This window comes from Tauraco erythrolophus, chromosome Z (genome assembly GCF_009769465.1).
Source record: "Tauraco erythrolophus isolate bTauEry1 chromosome Z, bTauEry1.pri, whole genome shotgun sequence".
In the NCBI taxonomy this organism is placed as follows: domain Eukaryota; kingdom Metazoa; phylum Chordata; class Aves; order Musophagiformes; family Musophagidae; genus Tauraco; species Tauraco erythrolophus.
Window position 1 is genome coordinate 44,794,941 of NC_141496.1, and position 26,493 is coordinate 44,821,433.

The following is a 26,493-nucleotide window of genomic DNA, read 5'->3' on the forward strand; positions in this document are numbered from 1 at the left end:
TGCACTTAATAGTAAGTTACAAATCTATCTCCTTACAAACGCGTCGCTTCTTGCTCCACCCTGCCACACCAAGCCTGTTGGATGTAGACCTGATGGAAGGTCCAGCAGGTTGTTCAAAGGGTTTTCCTTAGCATCTCCAGCATTTTTGGTCCACTGGTTGGGTTCACCACTGTTTATTAACTACTCATACTCCTTCCGTCAGAAGATTCCCCTCTACTTTGTTCTCCATCTGATTTTATACCTTATTCCCTTATTACTTTTTCCTCATTCGTCCCAGTTCTGTTACATCCCTACCCAAATTTGGTATTTTCAACAGTGTCACCTAAGCAATTTTAGCCTAATATCATGTAACTGATACCTACTGATATCTATATGAAAACAGCCTTGTGTCACAAGTTTACCTTATGACCCTGGAATTCACGTGGGTTACGTTTCAGTTCCGTCATAGGCTTTTTGCATAAAAATATCTTACTTTAGCTTTGACTCTCCTACGTAATTTTAATTAAGAACAAGTGTTCTCTTACCTTATACATACCTGAGCAACAATATATCCTCTTTTCCACTCACACGGTATCTCTCTCTGTGTATAGTTTTCACCTCACTCCTGATTCCTATCAGAAGCATTAATTTAGAGACCTGATGTTCCAGCAGACCCTCCTGCTCACAACTATCTTTTTCCCTTGTAAAACTAAAGGAGAGAAAGAAAGTCCCCGGATAAATACATGAGGCAGAGAAAAGCTAATAGTTTAGATTGCTGAACTACTGTCTTTAAAAGCTAATTTAGAATCCATAAAAATTAATCTGTTCAATTCTCAAAATTATGGCTTAGGGGAGGTAATTTGTATTGCTTACATTCACTTAATGGTTTGAAAGGTTTTCTGTGAAACAATCTGCAAGAGGCATAGCTAAAAAAAAACCCAAAACCCCAGTTCCTTTGGCTAAAAATCAAGTGTCTGTGATCTGTGGTTAGTCTGTTAGATCTTCCCAAAGGAAGGGTGTGGAATGCTTTGGGTAGCCTTATTCTGTAGGAAATTCAGTCTAAGGTGCATGTGGCAGCAGAAATTAGGAAGTTACTCTTGTTGAACCTTAATTTCAACCTTCTCTTTCAACATTTTTGCATGATATAGGAGGTTTTTAACTAATCCATATTCTGTATATCTTCTAGACAAACGAAGTGTTGAAAACATCACAAAACAAGATGTTTGCAGCTTTAAAGTATCACTCAACAGACTATTTATATGAGGTTAGTTATATTACTTCTATCAATATTCTGAAAGAAATACGGAAGTAACTGAAGAAAAGATTGAGTGTATATTAAAAAAAAGATAAAGAGAACTACTTACTTAGTTCTGTTTCAGTGAGGTTGTTGTACTGCACTTGCTGGGATAACAGGGTTTTTAAATAAAAAATTAAAGTACAATTTTGCCAAAACTGAAGAGCACCTTTTTTTTTTTTTAGTGCCTGTTGCACTTATAATTGTGGTTTATAGCTAGTTTCCTGCTTAGAGCTTTCTTTGGAGAGTGCACTGTGCCTTCTAATGCATAAAATTAAGCTAATTACTTTTTTGGAGAACAAATCCAATTTTCTAGCTACTTTAATATGTATTAGGATAGTGATACACAACACTGTATTCCCTACTGATGGTGGGGAAGAGTTTTTATAATGTTTTAGATTAAATTAATTAAGAGCAGATGTTTTTTCACACCTACAATCAATATTTTGGCTTTATAGATGTTGATCAGTTAAGACGTAGAAACTTTATCAAGTCTTGTTTTCCTTCCTATCTACATCTGTGTGACATTACCAGCTGCTCATCAGTGAAACACACTGCCTTATTTGAGTTTTTACTTGTTTATATTTTCAAAGAAAACCTATAAGCCAAATAAAAACCTTCTCCAGCAGAGTGGTTCCTTGCCAAGAGGGGACATTTCTAGTGTGTGAGCAGAAGAACGAGGCAGTGAGACATGATGCCTTCAAGAGTTCAGGGAGAGTGCAAGTACATAAGCCCTCCTGGCACGTAGCTGAAGAAGTGCAGCCTGGGAAGTAGTCCAGCAATAGTACTTGTGGGTAAACTGAGATCCACATTATGAAACACATCGCCAACATCGTTTTCCTTAGAGTGCAGGAATTGTTCCATATAGTACCTGTCGATGTGCTTAGTGTTTTCTTAGATTGTAGTAACCAGAAGTGCTTTTTCTGCTGTAACTCCAACAGTATGCAATCTGTCATTCAATATTTGTGTGAAACCTTCTCACAGTAGTTCCATTCAGTTTGATCTTCAGATGTTTCTGTGTTATCTGTGAACAAAAAATAGATGTGTTAGCAAAACATGTTGTGGACTATTGTGCAGAAGAGAAGAATTACAATTCATAACTTTTCTTGCCTGAATTTTGAGGAGTAGGGCGGTGCTGACAGCAGGACAAATGAGAAGTGATTAGAGGAGAAATGCTTAGTGACCTGCTGAATGACTGCTCTGGAACAGAGTGTGAGTGTTGTTCTGTAATACTACCAGAAGGGGTTAATGGATGTGATCACACATTTAAAAATATTAAAGACCTCACCGGGCAAGGGATACGCTGTGCTAAAACTGTAGCTTCTTCTTCCACTTTTGTGCCTAACTTCTACCCTCCTGCTAGAAAGTACATGATAGTTAAATTGACTTTTCAGGTATCTGATATATCAAGTGCACTTGCCTAAAGCTTCCAGTTCTTAGGAGATGGTGGAGTTCAATGAGTGTACCAGACTCTGATTCCTGCACACATGTGGCTCAAGTGGATGTAGAATCCTGCTCTTAATGTACTTCTTACGCATTTTTATCAACCCTAGATGAAGTTTTTCCAGCTGCCTGGTATAAATCTATCTTTGAAGAATGGGGCCTTTTCAGTCATTAAAGACACAAGCATTTGCTTCCTCGCGTTACTGGGTGTTGTAGGTGCAATTACAAAGTCGTCTTAGAAGTTTGACATTGTCCTATGTTATAAACTGGCAACATATGCAAGCTATGTGCAGCTATAAAAATGCACGTAATATCTTTCGGTTACAAGAGAAATTTGCTGAGATATTTACATTTCCTTGAGAAATAGGGGTAAATATGCATTGATTAAATGCCATAGCCATTAATAATGGTGTTGAAAAACACTTTTATATATTTGAGAAAGGCAACAAAGGCTATGTATTAGCAGACTTCGTAAAGTGAAGAAATTCAGCTTAACCTGTACACTTAAAACAAATTAATTTAAAATGTTCTGTAAAATGCACAATTTTCCTGTTTTAAGGCCATTATCTGTGACCATAGCCCTAGGACGTAATTGTTCCACTTTACAAACATCAGTGATTGAAAGCAATTTTAGCTATTAAGCTAAAGTTAAGCTCAGTAAAAAACACATACTGGTGTTTAAAATTTCTTTCTGATCTCTGTCATATTATTACTTGCCTTTACTTGTTCAGTAGTTTCTACTTAAGCTCCATCAGATCATTATTCTGTAGCGTAAAAGTACTTTGAGAGCTGTTATGTCACAATCCTTAAAAGAAAGGTTATCATCAGCTCTTTCTGTTCCTGCAATCTCTACCAGGAACTTCGCTTGCTATGCATTGTTTTATGGTAAATGCTGTTGTTTTAGAAGTAACTTCAATACAGATTACTTAAACTGGTGTATGGCCAGTAACATGTAGAAGACCCAGGTCCGGTTGCCTGTAGTTGTCTGTTTCTGCCTTCTTTGTTCAGAATTTGTAGAGAAGATCACTGAGGAAACATAATGCTTTGACTTAGGCAAGAGGGAATGCATTGGATCAGCATGGTGTTTATCAATTTTTTTAAAAGAGCTTTCTAAAGAAAAGATGCTACGATGGCAGCAGTTTTTGCCTTTTTTGTTAAAATTAACTGACATTTACAGAATTGTAACTATCTCGCAAAGGATTAAACTGAAATGGACAAAGATCTGTAATATGGTGACCTTTCACAGAAGTCACAGTGTTTGTTCACATTGCTTCCCACATCTTCTTTTTCCTTTTTTTTTTTTTTTTTTTTTTCTGTTTTCTCTCTGCCTGAACAGGGTGGTTTGAAAAGTTGAAAAGTGCACCAACAGCACTGTTATTCTGGTAGCAATCCAAGTCAGTGAACTGCTTCTAGTTTGATACCCGAGATGTCTAACTGTCTGGCTTGACAGCATATACTGAAATGGGAGGACATTTCTAGGACCTGAAGCAACAGAGCTGAAGTCCGGCTGACTTAGAGCTAGAGAGAAATTTCTAGTCTCATTCATGATGTTGTCTCACAATTCTATAGCTAGTTTCCTTTTCCAATATGCCTTTTAGAGCCCAGGATTTTTGAGGACAACTTGTTGCTAAGCTACAAACTTGTTAAATCAAAACTTCTGTGTAAGAATCATTTTTCTCTGCTTCCTAAACTCACTGTTTATGCTGTGGTTCTGTGCTATTTATAAAACTGGATGTGTGCTTTTGTGACCGAAGAACTGTTGGATAGTTTGTTGAAGGTGGTCTTCAGTGAAGAGTTACTGAAGTTGTCTCGTTGACTATATAATTCTAGAATTCAGTTGATTACTACCATGCTCCCCTGCTGTTTTTATTGAAGAAAAAAGGACTTATATAGGGCTTTTGTTAGCTCATAATGGCACATAAAACCTGAGAGGCTGTAGAATATTATGAGCACTTAAAACAGCAAAAGTAGGAATGATTTTAAATTGTTTCTGGTCAGCTTATACACGTGTCAGTTCAGGAGACAAGTGTTAAGATAAGCACTTGTAATTGCACACGCAAAGTTTAGGTAAGTGTAGCTAAGCATATGTGCAGTCTTGCATATGCAGCAGTGTAGATTAAAAGTTAAGTATCAGGTCAGGTAAATATTAGTATCTTCCCTTAGTTTGGTCTCTGTCAGTTTTTCAAAAAAATTGTTTAAATATAAAATTTGAAAACAGTGGGACTGTTTAAAGAAGTAATGGACAAAAATAAAAAAATGGAACTGTCTCTCTCATAATTTTATCACACACCTTTTTTTTGTGCAGAGCATGGCAAGGCAGAAGTTTTCCATCTGGAGATTATCACTGTGCTTTCCTACCTCTTTACATCAAGATGAAAAGTATCATCTCACTGGGCTCTTTGCTGATGATAAGTATAGGAAGCCATGGACTAGAAGTAGGTTATATAGTCCTTAAATTTTAGTTTAGATTTACTGTGGATTCAAGCAAAAGCTTGTGTTTGTGCATAATATGATAAGTCAGGTAAAAAAAAAAAATTATTTCTGGGAGTAGCAGTATGTCAGTTCATATAGCTCTTGCAGGTAGAACGTATTCATTGCCTAAGTAGAAACAAACGAGTAACAGATATTTATTTATGTATAGCACCAAAAATAAGGATGATATTTGACTAGTTTGTAGAGATCTCTGGAAAACCTACTGTATGGGCATGTGATCATGGAAGAAAAGCAATGATCAGAGAAAAGTAAAATGCTAAATCTGATTAGTTGGGAGAGATTTGAAAGATGATGTTGAGGTTTTGAGATGTGGAAAAAAAATGGAGATTTCCAAGCATAGAGGTAAAAATATATATAAAACTATTTGCATCTTGCTAATACATTTGCATTTACTTTTTCTAATGGAAACTAAAAGTGTTGTTTCTTCTGTGTGTCCTGTGTAAAGTTTTGTTAGCCTCTGCAATGGTTAGATCAATACATGAAAATAAAAACCAATTTTAGTATTTTCTGTGTGATTCTTTTTCTCTTTTTTTTGTGTCAGTTACTTCAACACAGAACATGATTGCTGTTTCGGTTTTGGATCAATGGAAGAAAAGTTTACCTGTGGAGGATTTCCTGGAAAAGTCAGTGACCTTAAGTTAAAAACATATGATTCCTTTGATATCGTTCAGGTATTTTGTGAATCATAAGCTAATGGTGATGACAGAACATAGAAACATTTTCTGACAGTAGCAACTGTACAGTGCACTGGGGCTGTACATGGTAGCAGACAGCTTAAAGATGGGGTTTTTTACTAAAAGTAATATTGTGTTTTTATGAAGTTCTCTGCCTCTTTATCTCCTTTTTGTAATGGTTGTGTAATCTATTTATGATGTTGGAGAAAGTGTCTGAAATCTATGCATGAACATGAAAGTAAACCATGAGGACATCTTCCTCCCCTCCCTCTCTAAGACAATTATCTCTCATAGCTATAGATGAAGCTATGTGAAGAAATGGTTTTTATAAATCATTGAAAAGGTGTAAAAGGCAGCTATAAAAAGTCAAACTTGCATTATAGCGATTGAAGATAGACATATTTATTTTAAAATTAAATGTATAAAGTCAAAATGTATCAGATGAACTCTGCAATAGAGTTCATTTTAAAAACAGTTTGCAAAACAGTCTTCATAGCATACATAAGACATGGAAGAAAATATGGTTCTGTGAAACCAGTGAATTGTGTGTGTTTCTGCTCTCAAACAATTGTCAATGTGAAAGAAATAGAGAAATGATGTTTTTTTGTTTTACAGGCCAGTCTAAAATCTTTATCATCTTCAAATCTGCATAAAAAAATGCAACTTATGGTTGCAGAATTAAGTAAATGCCAGCACCAGACTTGCCAGTACCTTACAGTGGCACTACTCATGATTTCACTATGATACAGTATTTAATTACATTGCTACATACTGGGTTTTTTTTTTGCATAACCCTCTGCTCATTCATGGTACGGAAATGGTCGTGCTCATGGCGTTAATCAGGGCTGTGCAACGAGTGATGTGGCTGTCTGTGAAATTCAGCCTCTGTTACAGCAATGGATGAGTGCTTTTCCTGTAGAAGTGGTACTGCAGGAAAAGGAAATCCATAACTCTTCAAAAATGTGGTTACTGCAGGATAAGAAAACTAGAACAAAGAGCACATAATGGGGGGTTTTCTGGAAAAAAAAATCTTTACCCTTAATTTACAAGAACAGTTAACTGTCTTCATAGTTTTTTGCGTAATTCTTCAAACATCAGTTGATAATCGTAATAGACTCTGGAGAAGTTGCATTTTCCTAGTTTTATATAATTCCTGGAGCTTCATTAAGGAAGTCGAATGCTGCCTGGGGAATTGATTCTGGTTTCGTCTTTGTCAAAACTCCTGTGTGATTTTGGACAACTCATTTAAACCAAAAACTGTACAGTTATCCACTGAATGTGCTCCTTTTATTTTCTGGCAGACCTAAAGAAGATGAGGGTTCGTAACTGAAGTTATTTAGAGAATACTAGTGCATTAACACAGAAAAATGCCAAAAACTTTGAAAGACTAGAGGTTTGATGTCTGAGATTGGCACCCATCATAGAATCACAGAATCATGGAATGGTTTGGGTTGGAACAGACATTACAGATCATCTAGTTCCAACCCCACTGCCACGAGCAGGGACACCTTCCCCTAGATCAGGTTGCTCAAAGCCCCACGTAACCTGGCCTTGAACAGTTCCAGGGAGGGTGCATTCACAGATTCTCTGGGCAACCTGTTCCAGTGCCTCACCACCCTCAGAGCTAAGTGGGTAGGCATGAGTGTCTTGGTTTTGTTCTAAAGAATGTAGATTATAATATTACTGGTTTTATGAGAATCTTATGAATATTAATGAGTTCATTTTCTGTTTTTCTCACAGTGCTATTAGAGATATCCAATCCGAGATAGTCTGTTTGTATTCAGCTTGGGTTTTGCTAAATGGCCTACAGCCATATGCTAAATAGTGAAGGTAACATCATTGAACAATTTTCATTACTCAGTCAACCAGAAGATTTGAAAAAATAAAGAACTGTTTATGATCGCAGCTTTACCAAACACAGTACCCAGTAGGGCATGGCATAGTGTCAGTTTTTAAACAGGATCAAAGTCCAGTTAAAAGTTTTCTAACATTTCAATGACTTCCTTTATAGCTTTCCACATTATTTTAATAGAGATTTTTAATACAACTTCCCTTTTTCTTTTTTGAGAAATAAAAGCAACAAACAACTAGAAAACATTCTCAGCTTTGGTCATTTGGATCCACAGTACTAGTCTTTACCTTCTGAACACAATAGTGAGACAAAGATTTTATAAGGGTTTATAGGAGAATTGAGTGGGTTTCCTTGTGGTGCTTGCATTCTTCTCTTGGGTTGATGGGAAATGTGCTCTATAGGCTAACAGCCATTTTCCTCTTGTCATTTTGCATCTCTCCAGGGTTCAGATAACTAACAGATGGTGAAGTGGCAAGCTGTTAGATTCATAGATTCATAGATTTCCAGGTTGGAAAAGACCTTAGAGATCATCGAGTCCAACCATCCCTAATCCCCATTAAACCATATCGCTAAGTAGATCATCCACCCTATTCTTAAACACATCCAGGGATGGGGACTCAACCACCTCCCTGGGCAGCCTTAGCTGTATAGGCTGTCATTTGCATCTTGTCTTCAGCCTTGTGGTACTACACAAAGAAGTGTCTGAGAACTTTGAAAAATTTGGACCCGAAGCCCTACCTCTCCCCTAATGTTTGAGTTATAAAGAATGCAAGTTATCTGAAAGTTGGGCTGATTTTAACTACTGAACATAAAAAATGGAAAATTTAAAAAAAATAAATAATATTAAAGAAAAGTTTTGCACAGATGCAGAAATTTTATTTGCTATAGAAATCACAAAATCAAAGCAAAAAAAAAAAAGTACTTACTTGTTTAGGTTGCCAAAACCAACCTGGAAGTGTTACTTTGGAGACTTGCATTTGAATAGCTTAACTGGGGTTGGAACAGACAACCTCCAGAGGTCCCTTCCAACCTCAGCCGCTTTGTGGTTCTGTGATCCTGTGAACTGGAAGCATTTGATTATATTTTCAGGTTTTAATTCAATCCAGCATTTATCAATGTAACCACGACACCACTACATTCTTAAGAAAAACTATATAGATTTTGAGATTTTATGACAAAAAGGTAATTACCAAATGAACTGCATCTGAAATGATTCTGCCTTATAATGAGCTTGAACTATAGGTTTAGATTAATGCCGAAAGCTGCACTGAAGGACAATTGAAATTAAATTCTGCATCTTCAGAAAAAAAAATAAGAATATTATGTGTAATAAGTCATCTTTGCACCTTCAGAGAGTGATAAATGTTATGAGAATGCTGCAAAGACCCACGGAAAGATGTCACCCAAGACATTGCCTAGACTAGTAACAGTAACAGGAAAAGAAGTTCCCAAAGAAGTTGTTACAAAGACACAGTGTGGTTTAGATATCAACAGTGAGCAATTCGAGAGTCAGTTAGATGCCATCTCAAGGGATATTGAATGGCAAGGATGAAGAATTTTATTAGACCAAACAGCATTTACTTCTACCTGTTGTTTTAGCACTGGTTAGTCATAACATCTAGATGAATCTGAGGCAATCGGTGCATGTATTAGACTCCAGTTATAGAAAATTTGAGATTATTTCACTTAATGTATTTTAAAATCCTGTGGGCTTAGTCTGTGTACCAGTGAAAAATTAGTTGGCGTGAAACCAGGGAATAAGGAGCAAAAAGTTAAACTGAGGAGGAAAGGATGTGTTTGTGGTTCATGTTCTTCCAGTGCTTTACGTTCTGTTTAAGGTGAGTAAAGAGAATCTAAGTAGCTCAGGTTATTTTAGGATAGTGGTTTCCCTGTAAGTGGGACTAAGCAGTATTAATACACATAATTAATGACAAGTCATTATAAGCATTCCTGGTGGGGAATGTAGTATACTGCCATGTATTTGCAAAGCAAGACGTGCACAAAAAAGAGATAGAAATGAGCAGTAAATGTGGTAGGTGGTTTACTTTGGATATTTAAAACTTGACCTACAGTAAATGTTTTTCAGTAGATTTATTGTTAGTAAGGAGCAAGGAGTGAATAGCGTGACGAATAAATTTATAAATAACACTAGTTTCTTTCTAATGGTCAGAATGACAGATGACAGGAAATAAGATGTTATAATCTTTTCAAAACTAGTTAGAAACAAGCACTAAAATGTTCAGCTGTTATCATTTAAACCTGTGGTAGGCATTTTTTCTGGAATACAGAGTTCACTGCTGAGTATGTCTCACAGGAGAACTGTAGTCCTGGAGTTGTACAAAAAAAAAGTATAATTGTCCAGTTGAGAGATTCTAGCCATACTTATGGTTCAGCATAATAATTATCAAAGTGTGTCTCAGATATGCTGATACGTGACACGGTTATAAGCGAGTTCAGTATCTTTGTATTGCTGATCGTAAGACTCAATACATTCTATTCTGCGACTGGTCAGAAGATGACTTTGTTCTGTTTTAATGGTAGGCAGAAGTTTTTACTACTAAATAAGAGTTAGTGTAGTTTTTTTGTGCTTTTCTTTGTGTCTGAAAATTTAGGTAACTAGATTAGGAAACGTCATGCTTTGACACAAGCTTGTCAACTTGGGTTTTTTGGGTTTGTGATTTTTTTGTTAAAAGTTCTTCATTTAAACCAGTGAGGAGTGCAAGTGTGAATGACTGATGAAAGAGGTCAGTGAAGTGGACTAATATATTAGGGAAAACTGGTTCAAAGTGCAAGGGAGCCTAATTTCGTCTTGGAGAGGCTGAGAACCAAATAGAGGACAAGAAACAAGTGGGAGATAACCACTGAGGAGACACAGAGTGCCTAGGCAGGGCTGAGAGGACACCTGGCAGGAAAGGAGGTAAGGAAACGAGTCTGTAATTCCTAGAAACTGCCAAATGACTTAACTGGACAAACTCCCTTACTAGCTTTAGTACATGCACTTAATTGCCATGCTTATTTTGATCATGGGACTCAGCTGTCCATATTTCAAAGATAGTGCTGAAAGTTTTATTTCCTATTGTAAAGATCTAATTGAAGCTAGATGCATTAAATCAAGGCAGTGCCTTCTGTGTTCAAAACACTGTGCAAGCATAGCTACGTGACTTGAAGATATGATTCCATACTTTGTCATTTAAAGTCTTTACCGTTTTTCAGAACAGCCTTACTAAGGGCTTGACTCTGGGAAAGGCTGGCCCATGTAGTCTCGAATCAATAACTCACTTAGGCGTGATCTGTCTATAAAACTGTATAGTTTTAATTTCTATAAAAAAACCCATTGGATTTCAGTGAAGTTGGCCCACGTGTAACTTGGCCCTGTGTTCTAAGGTCCATGGATTTACAACAGCTCATGCCATGTTAAAGTTTGGACATTAATTGTTGCCAGTACTGCACAGTTATTGCTTGTGAACTGTACTACTTGTGGTTCCAAAACTAGCTTTCGATCTGTACTCAAAAATGTTGTAAAATAGTTGAGGGTTTTTTTAAGACATGTGGTAGACGTTCCTCACTATTGCTGTCTAAACATGAAAGTTAATACTGAAATTCAGAGGTGTGTTCAAATACCGATTCCATTTACGAGATTTACCTCCACATGGCTAGGAAACAGCAAGATGATGTAATGCAGAGGGTTGTTAAAAAGCTGAATAAATCAATAGGGTGCACAGTTCAGAAATCAGTTGTCTGAAGTTAGAATATTAGGTTCAATAATTATAGATGAGCAGAAAATTTGGGTTCATCAGAAATCTCAGCACTCATCAGTCAAAGTCAATTTATTGTTCCGGTCAATTTATGTGAATATCATAGCATTAACACGACTATATTATAATTAGCAACTACAGATATTTTGTCCAGATGCACAATTAGCTCGGGAGTATGATTATTTTTTTTTCTGTAGTCAAATAATTTTGCTGTTTATTTGAAAAGCAAATTTATTATTTTTTCCTGACAAGTAACTATAGTATTGAGATGAGTGTGAAAAGTGACAGGGAAATGGAGTGGTTTTGTTTCTTCGTTATCCTGTCTTTTCCCTGTTGCAGTTACTTGCAATTTCTGCATGATTTTTGAAACATGGCTATACATTTAACCCAGCAGCAAATTTTTGTTATAAATGTTATGACATCAATAGGTTTGATGCTTTTTTCCAGCCATTATTCTTTTGTTCAATTTAATGCTGGGGTAAACTTAAAGGGCTTTTTCTTGGGGAAGAATTAAATATGTAATTTAACCATGGATCTAGTGAATAGTGATAACTCTGTAATTTCCCATCTTCTTCAATGAATACAGTGGTATTAGAGTATCTTTTTGATTGCCATTGATTCCCTGAGGAGTCAGAAAAGTTATGACAGTGGTTTTACTACAGCTTAAGTATCAGATATTTTTTTCTGCTTTTTAGGAAACCTATCTCCTCAGTAGAGTTCCATGTTAGTAACGAATTAATAGAAGTTGTTCCAAGTTCAAATCCCTGCTCTCAGACTGACATGGAAGAACCTTCTTTACTTACGAAGAAAGTTTTTAAGGAAGAATCCATACAAGACAAATATTTGAAGACTGACTATGCCACTGAATTTAAAGAACAATGGCAAGGTAAAGTAATTCACTGTTTTTTAACTTCTGGTGGAGTCAGCTTGTTAACTTCCATAATATTTTATGCATGTTCTGTAGACATTGAGGAGATCATTTGGGTGATCACAGCCTTTGCAGTTGCAGAAGTTATAACCATTTAAGAGAAATATATTCCCTGGAGAAGCAGGACTTGTCTTAACAGTTCAAGATCGATGCAAGCCAAAAGAAGTTTCAGGCTGATCAAATATATGGCAGAAGGTGACAAAAAGTGTGACAATAAGTGGATCTTACCAGGCATTGATCAAAATGGTAATGATCCTTTGTACCTGAACAAAATTCAATCCTCGTGGCGTGTTCTTTTACCATGTTAAGGAGGGAAAGAAGCAAGCACTTTCTGCATTGCTGCTGGGATGAAGATAGTTCAAATTGGGTAGTATTCCTATGTGTTTTCTGAAATTTTACCCTTAGTAGCGCCCTAGTAGATATAATGAATTCTGATAACAGAAAGCAAAGTGTTGAGAAAGTATTTGATTCAACTGTATTATGATTTATTGTTCTGAACTATCAGGCTTATGTTTTCAATACAGTTTTTTTTAATATCTGTCCATTGTATTACTTTAAAAAAGGAAAGTTATGTCATCATTTACTAAGAGGTTTTTTCCACAGTCACACAGAGGAGGCAGGTGATTCTTGATAAAATATTGTACAAGATAACATTTATTAGGAACATGGTATCAACAATCCAAGAGTATTACAGTTAATAATTGAAAGACAGTAATCTTTATTCATCTGAGTAAGTAATTCCCTGATTTTTTTTTTCCAAGTTAGGTGGCATATAGCAGAAAGTTTCGATAATTAATAAAGCTTTGTGTGCTTACAAAGGAAAAAAAAATAATTCAGATGCTTTCATAGAATCACAGAATAGTTAGGGTTGGAAGGGACCTTAAAGATCATCTAGTTCCAACCCCCCTGCCATGGGCAGAGAAATCCTCCACTACACCAGGTTGCCCAAAGCCTCATCTAACCTGACCTTGAACACTTCCAGGGATGGGGCATCCACAACTTCTCTGGGCAACCGGTTCCAGTGCCTCACCACCCTCAATGTAAAAAATTTCTTTCTTATATCTAACCTAAACCTGCCCTCTTTCAGTTTAAATCCATTGCCCCTTGTCCTATCACTACACGTCCTTGTAAAAAGTCCCTCTCCAGCTTTCCTGTAGGCCCCCTTTAGGTACTGGAAAGCTGCTATAAGATCACCCCGGAGCCTTCTCTTCTCCAGGCTGAACAGCCCCAACTCTCTCAGCCTGTCTTCATAGCAGAGATGCTCCAGCCATCGAATCATCTTTGTGGCCCTCCTCTGGACTCGTTCCAGTAGCTCCATGTGTCTTAGCTGTTACTTTCTTAGGAACAATCAAGAGAGCTAAATTTCCATGGACAGGAGTCTGAAGAAAAAAGTACAAATTTCATAAAATATTTTCTATTTTTTGAAGTTACACATTATTATTGTGCTTAAGCAAACACAAATAGGCAAGCCAAAGAGACTGGATTTTTTTTTTAAATGGGAGAACATTAAATTATTCACTATTCTGGTGACTGGTTTATTGAATTAGCAGATCAATAATTACCTTTCAGTAAAACTGGCATGTTACTGCCAACCCTTCTTCTAACTTTCTATTTATGCTGAAGAAGGAAATGTTAGCAAAAGTCTGCTGACTTATGAGGAAAGAGTTCTAATGTTTTTAAAAGCTGCTGTTCTGAAAGATTAGCAAGCTATTTTATGTCATTGAGAACCTGCTAATTAACACCAGGTAATCTGCTAACAGCACAAAATTGACTAGGTTTCACTAAAGGCATGAAGATATATTCAGAGTGTGCAAAAACATGGAAATTTACCAATAAATAAAAATTTTTAGAAATGGAATATTATGGATGATATGACATAACTATCTAACCTGTATTAAATGAAAAAAACAAACCACAAACCAAACATGATATAGGATGTGAAATTATAATCTAAAATCTGTTTTTCCAATAGAGGAAGATTATATATGAATTCTAAATAGCTTGGTTTATTACTGAAGGAGTTTTTTTCTTCTTCCTTTCAGAGAACAAATCAATTTCTTCAGTCATTTTACTGTTTGAGGTGTAATATAAGAAAAAATGCATATAATACTTACTAAGAGTTGTAGTATTTAAAGGTTCTTGTTTAAAGCAAAAAGTTTCCAATAAGGTTGTGAAGTTTAGTGTAATAGGTTATGCATACATTTGAAATGTAGGTACTAAATTATTACTGGACTATAGCAATGAAAAACGGTAAGAAAGTTAAAACCTGTGACCTATGAAGCACATTGAATGGAAAAGTTAAAAACTTAATTTGGTTCGGTTAGTAACTGTAGAGATCTAATCTTTTTCCCAATTTATTAGATTTATATTAGATTGCAAACAGATTTTCAGTATTTAACATTCTGTTAAAAGCCTTTCTGTTTTGCATAGGCTGTCTGTTGTGAGAAAGTCGCAGTGGAATGATAACTATCTTTGTACCCTTAAGCTGAGGAGCACTAATTTTACAGCAGCACGTGATAGCACTGGCATTGAAACTCCCATTCAAACAGGAACTGAAAATTTGCTCCCTGATATAGTACTTGAGCACGTGCTTAAGCCTATTACAGTTCTTTTCTTAAGTGCTTTGATGATCAGAAATTGCTGAGTCAAAGAAAGTGATGATACTGCATTCAAGTTACAATTCTGAAAAATAAGCGTATTTGAAAATGTGGAACTGTGCTTCCTAAAATCACAAAGTGGCAACTCAGCTCAGTTTTGTATGGATTTCGAACACTGGTGTTTGTGAATTTCAAACTCTACCTATTGCTTCAATTGTAAAATTATGTGTTAAGAAAGCAGTTAGGTATGTGATTCGATCTGTTCCACTTCAGTAAATGCATAAGTGCATTCTTGTGTGGGCATGATTTCCAGAGGTGGGGAGTAAGAGATTAAAAAGTGTTAAAATTAACGAAGGAATGTACTAATTAAAATATGTTAATCACATTAGAATAATGAGATTAATTGGAAAAAACCCTCCTTTTTTCATACACTTTAAGTGCTAGAGCCACTTAGAGTAAAAAGATACGATACAAATGAATATAATAAAACATAATAACAACTATGGCTAAATTAGGATAATAAATGCAAATCAAGGGCAAAGTTATGCCTTATTTGACCTGATTTAGTATTAGGATATTAAGAGTTATCCCATTTTCTTTGAATTAACAAAAATTAAATATTATTGGAGGAGAGCATGATCAAGTTTATGTAATTGTAGAATTCTTTATTTTCTGATAGATTTTAGCACCTAATTTTGCAACCACTATTTGCCTGAATACTGAGATGCTTCCTACTTTGTTTTCCTGGTTGCCTGAAGAAAAGGAAGAAGAATAAATACAGGATTTTGTAAATTGGATCAGAAAACGTGTCAATTTTTTTATTGGAGGTGCTTTAAGCTTTATAGGCAACTAAAAGCTTTAGTAGCCTCTCTTGAACTGTTCATCTCATTAAACAGAGGAATTTATAATAAGGCATTTATTTTTTAATTGATAGATTAATCCTCATAATTTCATTATGAGGATCTGTTTGTGTTAGCAGCATGAACAGTTTGGGGAGAATATAATCAATATCTATCATTTCCAGCCACTAGGAAGGAAAGGAGGGTTATTACAGTTAGGGAGTCATCCAGGGAGTGAAAGGGGGATGTGGGAATGAGGAGGCTTCCATGTTGGTGAAAAATGAGGTAGACGAACAGAAAACTCCCTTTTCCCTCTATGTATGTATAATATGAGTGTGTGTATATATGTATGTGTATATTATATCGCAAAGAATTGCATCAAATAGAGTTGTGATTACTGCATCAGTTCTATCTCATGGCGAGTAGTAGTTTAAATTCAAAGGAAATTAAGGTCCATAACATCGTCTTTCTTGAAATCATAATAATTTGTAACCTGTATTTTTGTCTACTAGCTTTATAAGTAAAGTCTTTTGTTACTTCAGAATTAGATAATCTGCATTTACATTTTACAATTCTCTTTATTTTGATAATTCTTATTCTGTTAATGTATTTTTGTTATTTTTGTTCAGATTTATGCATGGAAGAGGAACTTGTTTTTATTGATAATCTTGAGAATTTTCGTAAAAAAATGCCCACTTTGTCTGTACTTCTGAGCAGACTACCTATTTTGTCAGTGAAAGATCCCTTCTTAGATTCTGAAGGACAGAATTTAACAGAAGAGAACGTTTTCAGGTATAATATTAAACATAATAATCTGTGTGTGCCATTAATATTTTAACATCTTCTGTTGTATGTTTATTTTTAAACTAATTTTTATTTGCAACAAGTAAAGACTTCCTCATTTTTTCTTACTTCTGGAAAAATAAGTAGGATGATATTTTTATGCATTATTTAAGAAAACTGAGTAAATGAAATTGTCGTTTTTGCATTCTGTAAGCGTGAAATGTGCTTAGGATTTTAGTTGTGGAATACTGAAAAAAAGTCCATCTTTAAGGGACCTGGTCCTCCCTCAGACTGACTGATTCCCCTTCAGTAAAATGCCACTAAATTTAGTTGAGCCAGGATTTTACATATGCTTCCATGTTTCTTCTTTCTCTCCTCTCAGTCATGCTGTCAGTAAATCCATGCTTTTACCCTGCTGAATAGTATTTCTTCAAGTTCAAATATTAATTATTCTTATGTTTTTGCTCACTTTCATATTACTAGGTTGATTAAATTTAATTGAATTACGTCTTATGTCAGGAATTTGAACAAACTGGTACAAAAAAACAGGTGTAAGTTATATTCAGAATGTGCCTAGTAATTTGTAAATATGTTCATCTGTGTACATACATTCATGAAGTCTGGCTAAATTTTGCACTGATTTACTCTATGTCTGGATGACTTTTATAGTTTCCTTTTCACTTGATAGGGTTGCATGATTCACAAGCAAGACAAACAAGATTTTAACTGATTTAACTGTATCTGTAGAATAAGAGAACAGGGAGGAGTGAGGTTTGCCTGTTTTTTCAAACACAAGCCCTGATCTCACTGTGAATCTTGGACACAAGACTATGTGCACATGTGATTACTGTAAATACCTAGTGAAGACAATATGATCCAAATTCTGCAGTAACTTTCAGAAATACCAGTCACAGAAGAAAAAAACTATAGTGTGAACATTTACAGAAATAGCTCTGACCTTCTGGTCTGCAGTTTTCTAGCAAAGCCACCAGCCTTCTCAAGGTGGCAGTCCAAATCTCCTAGTAGAGCACAAGAGAGATGCGTTTAGACAAAGAGATGCAATTAGACAGAATTCTACTTAAGATAAAATTCAGTGAGCATCTCAAGGCTAGGCATGGAACAATGTATACTCTTCAGTCTGAAGTATTCCTCTGGGGAAACAGTGGTGTCAGGGACCGATGAGGAAGCTTTACCCCTAAAAAGTCATTATAGATTTAGTGCCTGTAATGGCCACGGGGGTCAAGCCTGGTAAAAGGTTTTCTTTCTACCTGATAGATCTTCATCCCTGTTCTGCTTGTATCCTTGTTTTATAAGGCAAGCAGTAGCCTCACTCCTGAGCTTTACTTCTTGGTATTTTAAAAGTTTGTCAGTTAAACCGTGGAACATACTTTTAGTTTTCATTTTCGTTGATAGTGAGCACACTCTGCCTTCTTTGGCGCTGAATGATTACTGAAAATAGAAATGAAAAGTGACAAAAGATAATGTTACTGTTACAGAATACGTAAATTTTATATATAGCAGAAAAACTTTACATTAAGCTTTTGCAGAAACCCTTTTTCCGTGACAGGACTTAGATATTGAGATGAGGAACAATTTTAATATGGTGTTTTATTCTGTAACTTTTTTAAGGCAGATCCCAATATTAAGTGGTTCTACTGCGGATATAATGTACTGTTTCTTGAAACATAATTTCAGTTAATTGCACAGATTGTTACAGTGACTTTTGGAATTGCTTCCTTAGAAAAGCATGGATTTAGAAAAAAATAGCTTTTGCCACATATATGGCTATCAAAGCTACTGCTAAGACTTTCAGTTTTAGATATGAAGTAATACAAAGAAGTAACTTGTTTTATTTTATGGTCTTTTAAAGGGAATGTTTGACTTTCCAAAATGAAATGGAGGTGCAAGAGAGTAAAAAAGAATTGCAGGGGATTAAAGAGGACTTCTGTACTATATCTGTACAAGATGAAGAGGTATCATCATGTTTTTTCTTACTAATTATTATATTAGTGGTCGCTTTATGTTATGCATGTGTTTGTTCATCTGCAAGTCATTTTATGGAATTCTTTTCATACTTGCCAAATAATTGTAGTTTTCATATTTCCTAGATTAGAAAACACTGGTATTATTTGTCTTTTTTAAATTCTTAGATGCTCATTAGCTTTTCCTCCTAGCACCTGATGTGTTGGCAGTTTTAGGTAGGTACTGTTACACTAAGAATAAAAATGAAGCAGAACAGAAAGCCATGAAGTGCATGGGAAGGGGAAAGTTCCAAAACATGTTCTGGGATTTGGGGGACCAACTTGAAGTCAAATCTATTTTTTTGGTCAATTTTTCAAAATTCTAAAAAACCCAAACTTTCAATGAAATAGATGAGGATTTTACTTGATTAGAAACTGTAAGTTCAGATTCACTCCTTATATTCCACTGACTCAATCTGAAATACTGTAACACTATTTTTTTCTCTGTATTAAGCAAAGCTTTGTGTATGATAGAGTGGTTTAGAATTAAGCTATTTCAAGAGTTTGAAAAAGCTTAGATTGTGAAACATCAAATGAAATTTACTTACCATTCCGTTGTGATAAATATTTTTCAGTATTTCATGTTGCCTGTTGAGTTACAATTCTGCAAACCCAGCAACAGCAGATCAGATTCTGTTAAGATTCCATCATACATGGAACTGAAAGAGTTGTTAAATTTAGCTCCAGAAACTATGAATGATGAAGACATATGCAAAGAGGTGATCAAAGAAGGTGAGGGTTGGTTTTCTTAAACGCTTGACCTGATTTTTCTTTCATTCCCACACATTTCACACAATCTATCTCTTTTCTATTCTGTTCACTTATGAATTACATCACAGCCTATCAAATGAGAATTCTTTATGAGACTGCAAACTGTGCTGTACCCAAATTGCCGAGTGTTAGAAATGTGTCCTCAAGTAGCCAAGGGGAACTGAACTGTTTGCCGTTTGATTCAATCCATGGTTGTGTTGTAATCTTGGAAAGAAATGTAACATGAGCTGTGATTCACAATATTTGGTCTACCGTGAATATAATAATTATGTGTTATGTTTTCTTATCTGTAACTATTTTTACTTTCAGAGGCATCCTTAAGAGGATTGTATGCAATGCAGTCATGCCATATAAATTGCTTGTATTACATTGTAAAAAGGGTTAAATATTTCCATTGGTAACAGGAATATTCAAAATTATAGTTGTAATTTCATTACAGGAATTTTTGAAGTTACTAAATACTTTTATGCTACAGAGAAGTACAACTGATGTTAGTTACTGGCTATTGGATTGAGATCTATGACAGTATTTTGTGTGGTTAAAAGACAGTGCCTGAGATGTTTTGATTAAAAGTTTGCTTTAGTTTAGACAAACAAGTCACGAAAATCACTTCTTTGGTGGACTGGAAGCAGCTCAAAGAAGCAAGAGTCATGCTTCTGAGTGTGGAGGGTGTGTGTGCTGAATTCTGTTTTTGATAGGGCAGCAGTTTGGAGTAATCCAATCTCTTACTGAAGATAGGAACAAAACTTTAAAAAGTCTGTATTTGACTAAGGCAGTTTCAAGGGCATTCCTCTGATACATTTAGTACATCACAACCTACATGCGATGTTCCATGGTGAATGACCCAACCTCCACTGCATAGACATAAACCTATTATTCTTTTTTGTTATGTTTTAGTCCTTTTTAGTAGCAAGAGAATCTACATACACAAACTGCTGGTAAACTACATTTAGGCTACCTACTTGTTCGAGAAATCACATCACTCTAGTCATAAGAACATTGAATAGTTCAGCTAGTGATTATACTATATTTTTTTTCTGGCACCTTTGAGGGACAAAACTGAGTGCTGCTCTTATCAGCCACAGCATTTGGGATTACTAAGCATAAATGTAATTTTTCATAACAATATATTATGGAGATTCAATTAAAAAATTAAAAGAAAAAAATTGCTCTAACAGGAAGAAGGAATAAATGGTTCGTTTATGGCACCTTTTAAAATCTGTTTTCAGATTTCAGAGCAGAAATTACACACGAAATAGAAATTTCCAAGTACTGTCCCATGCCACAAGAGGCTTGCTCCAGTAACAGCGGAAGAATGTTGGAATTCTGTGAGTCAGGTAGGAAGATCTACATAAATCAAGGGGTGACATTTAAAATAAACTCTTCAAGTTATTGTCCCCATATTCTGTTCTTGGGAGTACATGCACCATATAGATATAAGAACTTTTGCTTCGTGTAATCTACCATTTCGTACCTGCACCATAAGCAGGTAGAAGTGTCATACTCCTTTCAAGAGTTTTAAAAGCTCTTTACACAACTTTACAGTTCCTTCATGTTGCTTTTGGCTGCACGTGGTGCCTGTATCTTTTCCACTTGATTGGCTTTTTAGATTTTTTTTATCTAACTTATCTACCCAGAGGGCACAGGAAAGTTAAGACAAATTGATTAAAATTGTGGAGTCGAAAGGCACAGATTAAAGTTTGTTAAAGTCTTACAAAAATGCTTTCAAAGAGGGTGAAGGAGGACAATTTAGGGAGAAGTACTCAGTTTATAACTTGTAGAGGCTCAAGACTCTTGTGCAGACATTTTGTTTTGCAAATGGTTCAGTAGTGCTGTGTGATTGAGAAATTAAGTCACGTAGTCACCAGAGCTGTTTCCCACAGCAAGAAAGTGAAAGTCTTGATATTTGCTAGCGTGTGCGTTGAAACCTGGCTTCTCCTACACTAGCGTCAGGAAATCCTTTTTATGTACCCACCTTTAATAGCTTGAAAACTGTCCTGGGTTTGGCTGGGATAGAGTTAACAGTTTCGCAGGAAGCTGAGAGGAGACACAGCGCAGGCTGACCTGGAGTGGCCAGGGAGCTATTCAATACCAGAGTATATTTTGGGGGAGCTAGCCGGGGCAGGGGATGCACTTTGTGGGTCAAGAGACAGATGAGTTCTGGGTTCCGCGTAGTGAGCAGTTGTAGCACTCGTTTTGTATTGGTTTTGTGCTAGTATTATTGTAGTTACTACCCCTTCTTGTTTTTCGTATACACTGCTATTAAATTGTCCTTATCGCAACCTACCAATTTTGCCCTTTTCTCCCCATTTTCTCCTCGCCACCGAGGGGGAGGGGTGATCGAGCAGCAGTGTGGTGGCTTAGCTGCCAGCTGGGCTAAGCCACGACAAAAACTCAGTCAGGCGTGCTAGTTACAGCATAAACCAATGCCAGACAGGTTTGCTGTCTGACTGTTCAGACTAACTATCCAACCTCAGTTAAAATTTCTTCAGGTTCCAGGTGTAATCTCTCAAAGTAATGGATATTATTCCCAACCGTCCTGTTTTCACAGTTTCATGTTGACTGGCTAAGAGAGGCAGAAAAATGGCTGCGCTGGTAACATTTTTCGCCTTTACTTACATGCAGGAAAAACTGTGCAAAGAGTGACGTTTACAAATGGATGTGATCTGGGCAGAGTGACAATACTTGAATAAACATGTACCTCTCATCCTGATATATATCCTATCTTGGAAAAAGTCTATACGTTAGTGCATTGGACGGTAGCCGTATATTATCCTCCAGTGCATGTTCACTTGATGATTTTCCATCCAGCAGTTACTAAAATCCTTGAGAAATTTTGAATTATCTCTCTTCTTGTCTTAGTTTCAGTATGTTTTAAACTGGACTGATGCCTATCCACCTCAGGCTAATAACATCACACTCCTGACATTGTATTGTAGTCAGCTTTTGGTGGAACTGGTCATATCAACTCCAAGTGTCTGATATAAAAGCTGAAGGCAAACCCATCGTATGTTCTCCCACGCAGACAAAGTTAAACTTAGACTCCATCTGGAGATTATTGCCTAGCATAATTAACCATAATCTGAATCTAGTGATCTACCTGATGATTCTTTACTTCTAAAGCTTACGATAAGCAGGAGGAGCTGAAGTGCCGTAGATCTGAGCAGTTTGGGACCTCTTCCTGTATACAGTAATAACAAATTGACTGTGAACTCATCTAGGATGTTGTCCATTCTTGTGACGTAGATGGGTAGTCAAACCATCTTGAATTGTTTTTAAAAAAAAAAAAAGTGATGGCATTATTCTTTAATGCTAGTTTACTGTAGTAGCTGTGCCATTAAATCAGGCAAGATTCAATCATTGGGTACAGACAGCTTCCAAGTGTTGGTTTGTTTTTTTTTTTAAGATATACTCAGATCTGTAGGATCATGCACTGCTAAGACACTTTGCTAATGGAGGTTCCTATATTGGGTTTCAAATTTCAGCAGAGATACTCTGCAGTCTGCTCCTAATTAATTTTGCTCTTTATGAGTTACCAGAGTGAAATATTTTTGCTTGAACTCAGAGAAGAAGCAGTCATAAAATAGTGTCATTTTCTGATAATAATGACTAAATATTTCAGTGTTTGCCTTCCTCTTCTGCTAGCTATGGGGATGGATTATTGATAAAGGGGTTGAGGGATGTTCACGCAGTCATCAATGCTCTGAGAAAGAGAATGGCACCCTGAGTGTAGGCAGAGTTTAACTACTGTAGCTGGTCAAAATGTTCAGTCTCAAAGGCAAAAATAAGTAGACAAAAATGAATGTGAATAATATCACTCAAAGAGAAGTAATTGTTCTTTTTATATATGTCAGGAATTTTTGCTGTCCTGAGATCAACTCCTGTCCTGTTCAAAGACAAGTGCTAAATTTGTTTCTCCCCACAAAAAACAGTTTGGAACTGAAGCTTACAGCAGAAGTTCAGTGAGCTTTTTTCGTTCTCAGTAGATAGGAAAGAAATTATACTGATTGGCAGTCTGTTTCTTTATTTTGTAGCCACTTTTATTTCTTACCTTTTTTAGTTTGCCCCCAATACATAAAGTACATTTTCTGTCATTCTTACATTGTCCTTTATCCTTCCTGCCATACAGTCTGCTTCTTAGGTAGGGCAAGGAGCAGCTGTAAGCAGCTGGGCAGGTGGCTGATTCATAGCCTGCTGTGTGCCAATTGGCCAAACAATGTGTGTATGGTGATTGCAGCTGCTTACTGCCTGTTGGAATGAATAGGGAATTTGTTACGAGTGTTTTTCCTTATGGAGGCATGCACGCACTTACAATTTTTCTGGCTATTAATTTTCACAGAACACGGAGGAACTGTGTTTTTTAATGACCTCTGCTTTGTGGTCAAGCTTAGTAAGAAATACTATTAGAAGAATGCCAGAGAGATGAATACCAGGGCACCACCAATTTGTATGGAACGACACCAAAATCAAGGAAGTTGCAAATTCCTTGTTAGATTTGAATAGAAAGCAATAATCTATTAAAATGTCCACATTTAATATGATTGGCAAAGAAAGAATGTGGCAAGTGACTTGCAGGGCACTTTTAACATGCTAGGTTTGTTTATAAAGAACTGGAGTTGTAATGCATTTCAGTGGTTATCCCTAGAAATTACAATGAGTACTAATTCTGCTTGAAAGAGTAATTTGTCTTTGAAATTCAGACTGACCATTTCTGAAGTGCCTGAGTCCATTCATCTGAATATTACAGCCACCACAGTGCTGTCTGAAGCCTCTCTCCCATCTAATTAACTTCAGTGGGAACTATCTAAGAAGGCCAAAAAGGATGAAGGTTTAATATCAAAAACTTAGCCATAGTACCTGGTGATATAATAATAAAAATAATCTTACATGGGAAGAGTATGTAGCCAAAAGGACATTATAGAATGAGTAAAGGAATGTGATCAACACACTGTTATCCACAAACTGGAAATTAGGTGTGAAGTATTTGAGGTTTATTGCTTAAATAGTGTATGGCCCCATGAAAATATTTTGTATTTTAATCCAAAACTTCACTAGTGTAGAATTCCTAAGTATGTGTGTTTCATTCACAAGTAGCTTTGTGAATCAGATTTTTTATTTTTGTTTTGGGTGGGGCTTTATGCAATTTCCAGCTAAGTATGTTCCATATCTGAAAGACGAAATGGAAGTACCTTTAACTCCTCCATGCAGACAACAAAGATCATGGGATAATTTTCCAAGAACAGGACTTCAAGAAGAACCTATTCCTCTTTCTGGTAACAGGTAATGAAAACTTTGTAGCAATAAATCCTGTCATAAATCTTCTAAATCATAAATCCTCAGAATTAGTGCAAAAATAATTTTAGTCTATTTGTGAATTGGTAGTTATGTTCTTTGAGACAACTGCATGTATTTTGTGTTTTGCATGAAAGAGTGAACAGAGTGCATGATGCATGATGCATATCTGTGGCTTTTCAGGGGAGCTTGAAAAAGGAAATTATAGTCACTACTGTAGATCTTTCTTCTGAGGGACTTAATAGCCTGAAAACCCAATGTCCTTTTTGGAGTAGGCAACAGTAAATATTTATGTATACAGCGAGTACGTATGTGTGTATATGCGTATGATTATACTTGTGGCAAACAGATATGTTGTGCAAATATCACTTACAAAATCTCCAGAAGAGATACATGAAGAAAGTACTGTCTGTGTTTTGGAGATATCTCTCAACAATGGAATTTAAACCTTTTCATGCTGACATAGCGTCAGGATTGCTTCACTCTTTCCTTCTCATCTTGTTTGTGAGGCTAGTATTTTTGACCTTCGTATCTTTCTCGCGTATGCACGAAGGATTTAAATAACCTTTTTGGGAGGGAACCACAATCTAGATATAATTATCATCCAATGCTGCTTTACTTCATGAACCAGCCTTGATGGCTTCTCTCGCTCCTTCCTATTCCCTGCTGTGTTGCATGAAGTGACCCTCTATATGGATAAGAAAAAATTTTAGTGAATGAGTGAATGAATGAATGAACTGAAAATTTAGAGAGAAAGCAGACCTTTAAAAGGTAGCTTTGTATAAATCAAAATTGAACAGATAATGCTGTTAAACTTCATACTTTCAAGTCTTGTTTCATGTTCTTCTTAGTATTTTGATTACAGAGCCCTCTAGGGAATACTTAGAACGTTTGCTATGGCAATCAGAGAAGTATCGGGATAATATGTGCTCTCTTTTGCTTGTCGGTAAGGATTTCTAATTGATGATCAATTTCTAACTTATGTTCAAGTGTTCCATGTACGTGGAGAACATATAGTTTAAAAGATAATGTTATATTACAGAGCACAGCTTTTGAGCCATTGAAGTTTGTCCGATTAATGTAAGCCTGTGAAGTTTGGATTATCTGATACTTTTAGTACATATAAAAGGTACCATATAGCAACACAGAAGTTGATATGTCAGGTATCCTTCTATGGAGGTAATTCGAACAAAGCAAGAGTTTTATTTCATTATGAAAATGTTCAGCTCACTGATGCTAATCATATTCAATAACTGTGGTAACAGAAATTTGGTAATCTGTTGAACTCTTTTCTGCGTGCTGTTTTGCCTTAAATGTTTCAAAATACGTATCAATCAATAGAAAAATACTGTTAATGGAAAGTAGTGTTATAACTTGACAAGAGCAGAGTTCATGTTAGGAAGCAAAATATACAAAACCAAAATAAGCTGCAGGTTATTTCTGACAGCACCAGAATACGCATTACCACTGTTCTTGCATTTCATTTTACTTGCCCTCATTTTACAATTCTCAGGATTAAGTTATGCATATTGACTTGTAATGTTGTCCAATTCATTTTGTATGTTCATTTATAGTTGAAGATAATGTGTGGTAGGCTCATTACTGTTTAAGTTCTTTTTTTTTTCAGGTAAGGATTACATTAAGTCTTTGTAAGCATGGCAAGTAAACTCAGAGTTAATGAGCAGGATAATTTTCAACCTTAGTAATGCAGCTACATATTATTAGATCTGAAAAAAATTTAAACCCCCTCTTACTCATACACTCAATAAGAA

General features: G+C 35.9%; 1 protein-coding gene across 2 annotated transcripts in view; it reads left to right on the top strand.

Moving 5' to 3' along the window:
- The first annotated feature begins 1,180 nt into the window (after positions 1-1,180).
- Positions 1,181-26,493, top strand: part of SHOC1 (shortage in chiasmata 1) — a 60,529-nt gene continuing 35,216 nt past the window's right edge. Inside the window, exons 1-10 of one of the 2 annotated variants that reach the window (XM_086629951.1) lie at positions 1,181-1,243; positions 5,022-5,151; positions 5,751-5,832; positions 12,186-12,376; positions 16,484-16,646; positions 18,508-18,610; positions 19,234-19,390; positions 20,659-20,766; positions 24,580-24,709; positions 25,573-25,667. In XM_086629951.1, the coding sequence (XP_086486077.1) occupies positions 1,199-1,243; positions 5,022-5,151; positions 5,751-5,832; positions 12,186-12,376; positions 16,484-16,646; positions 18,508-18,610; positions 19,234-19,390; positions 20,659-20,766; positions 24,580-24,709; positions 25,573-25,667 (1,204 nt within the window). In that variant the 5' untranslated portion in view covers positions 1,181-1,198. The remainder of the gene's footprint in view (positions 1,244-5,021; positions 5,152-5,750; positions 5,833-12,185; positions 12,377-16,483; positions 16,647-18,507; positions 18,611-19,233; positions 19,391-20,658; positions 20,767-24,579; positions 24,710-25,572; positions 25,668-26,493) is intronic. The other variant, XM_086629949.1, reaches the window with a different exon arrangement.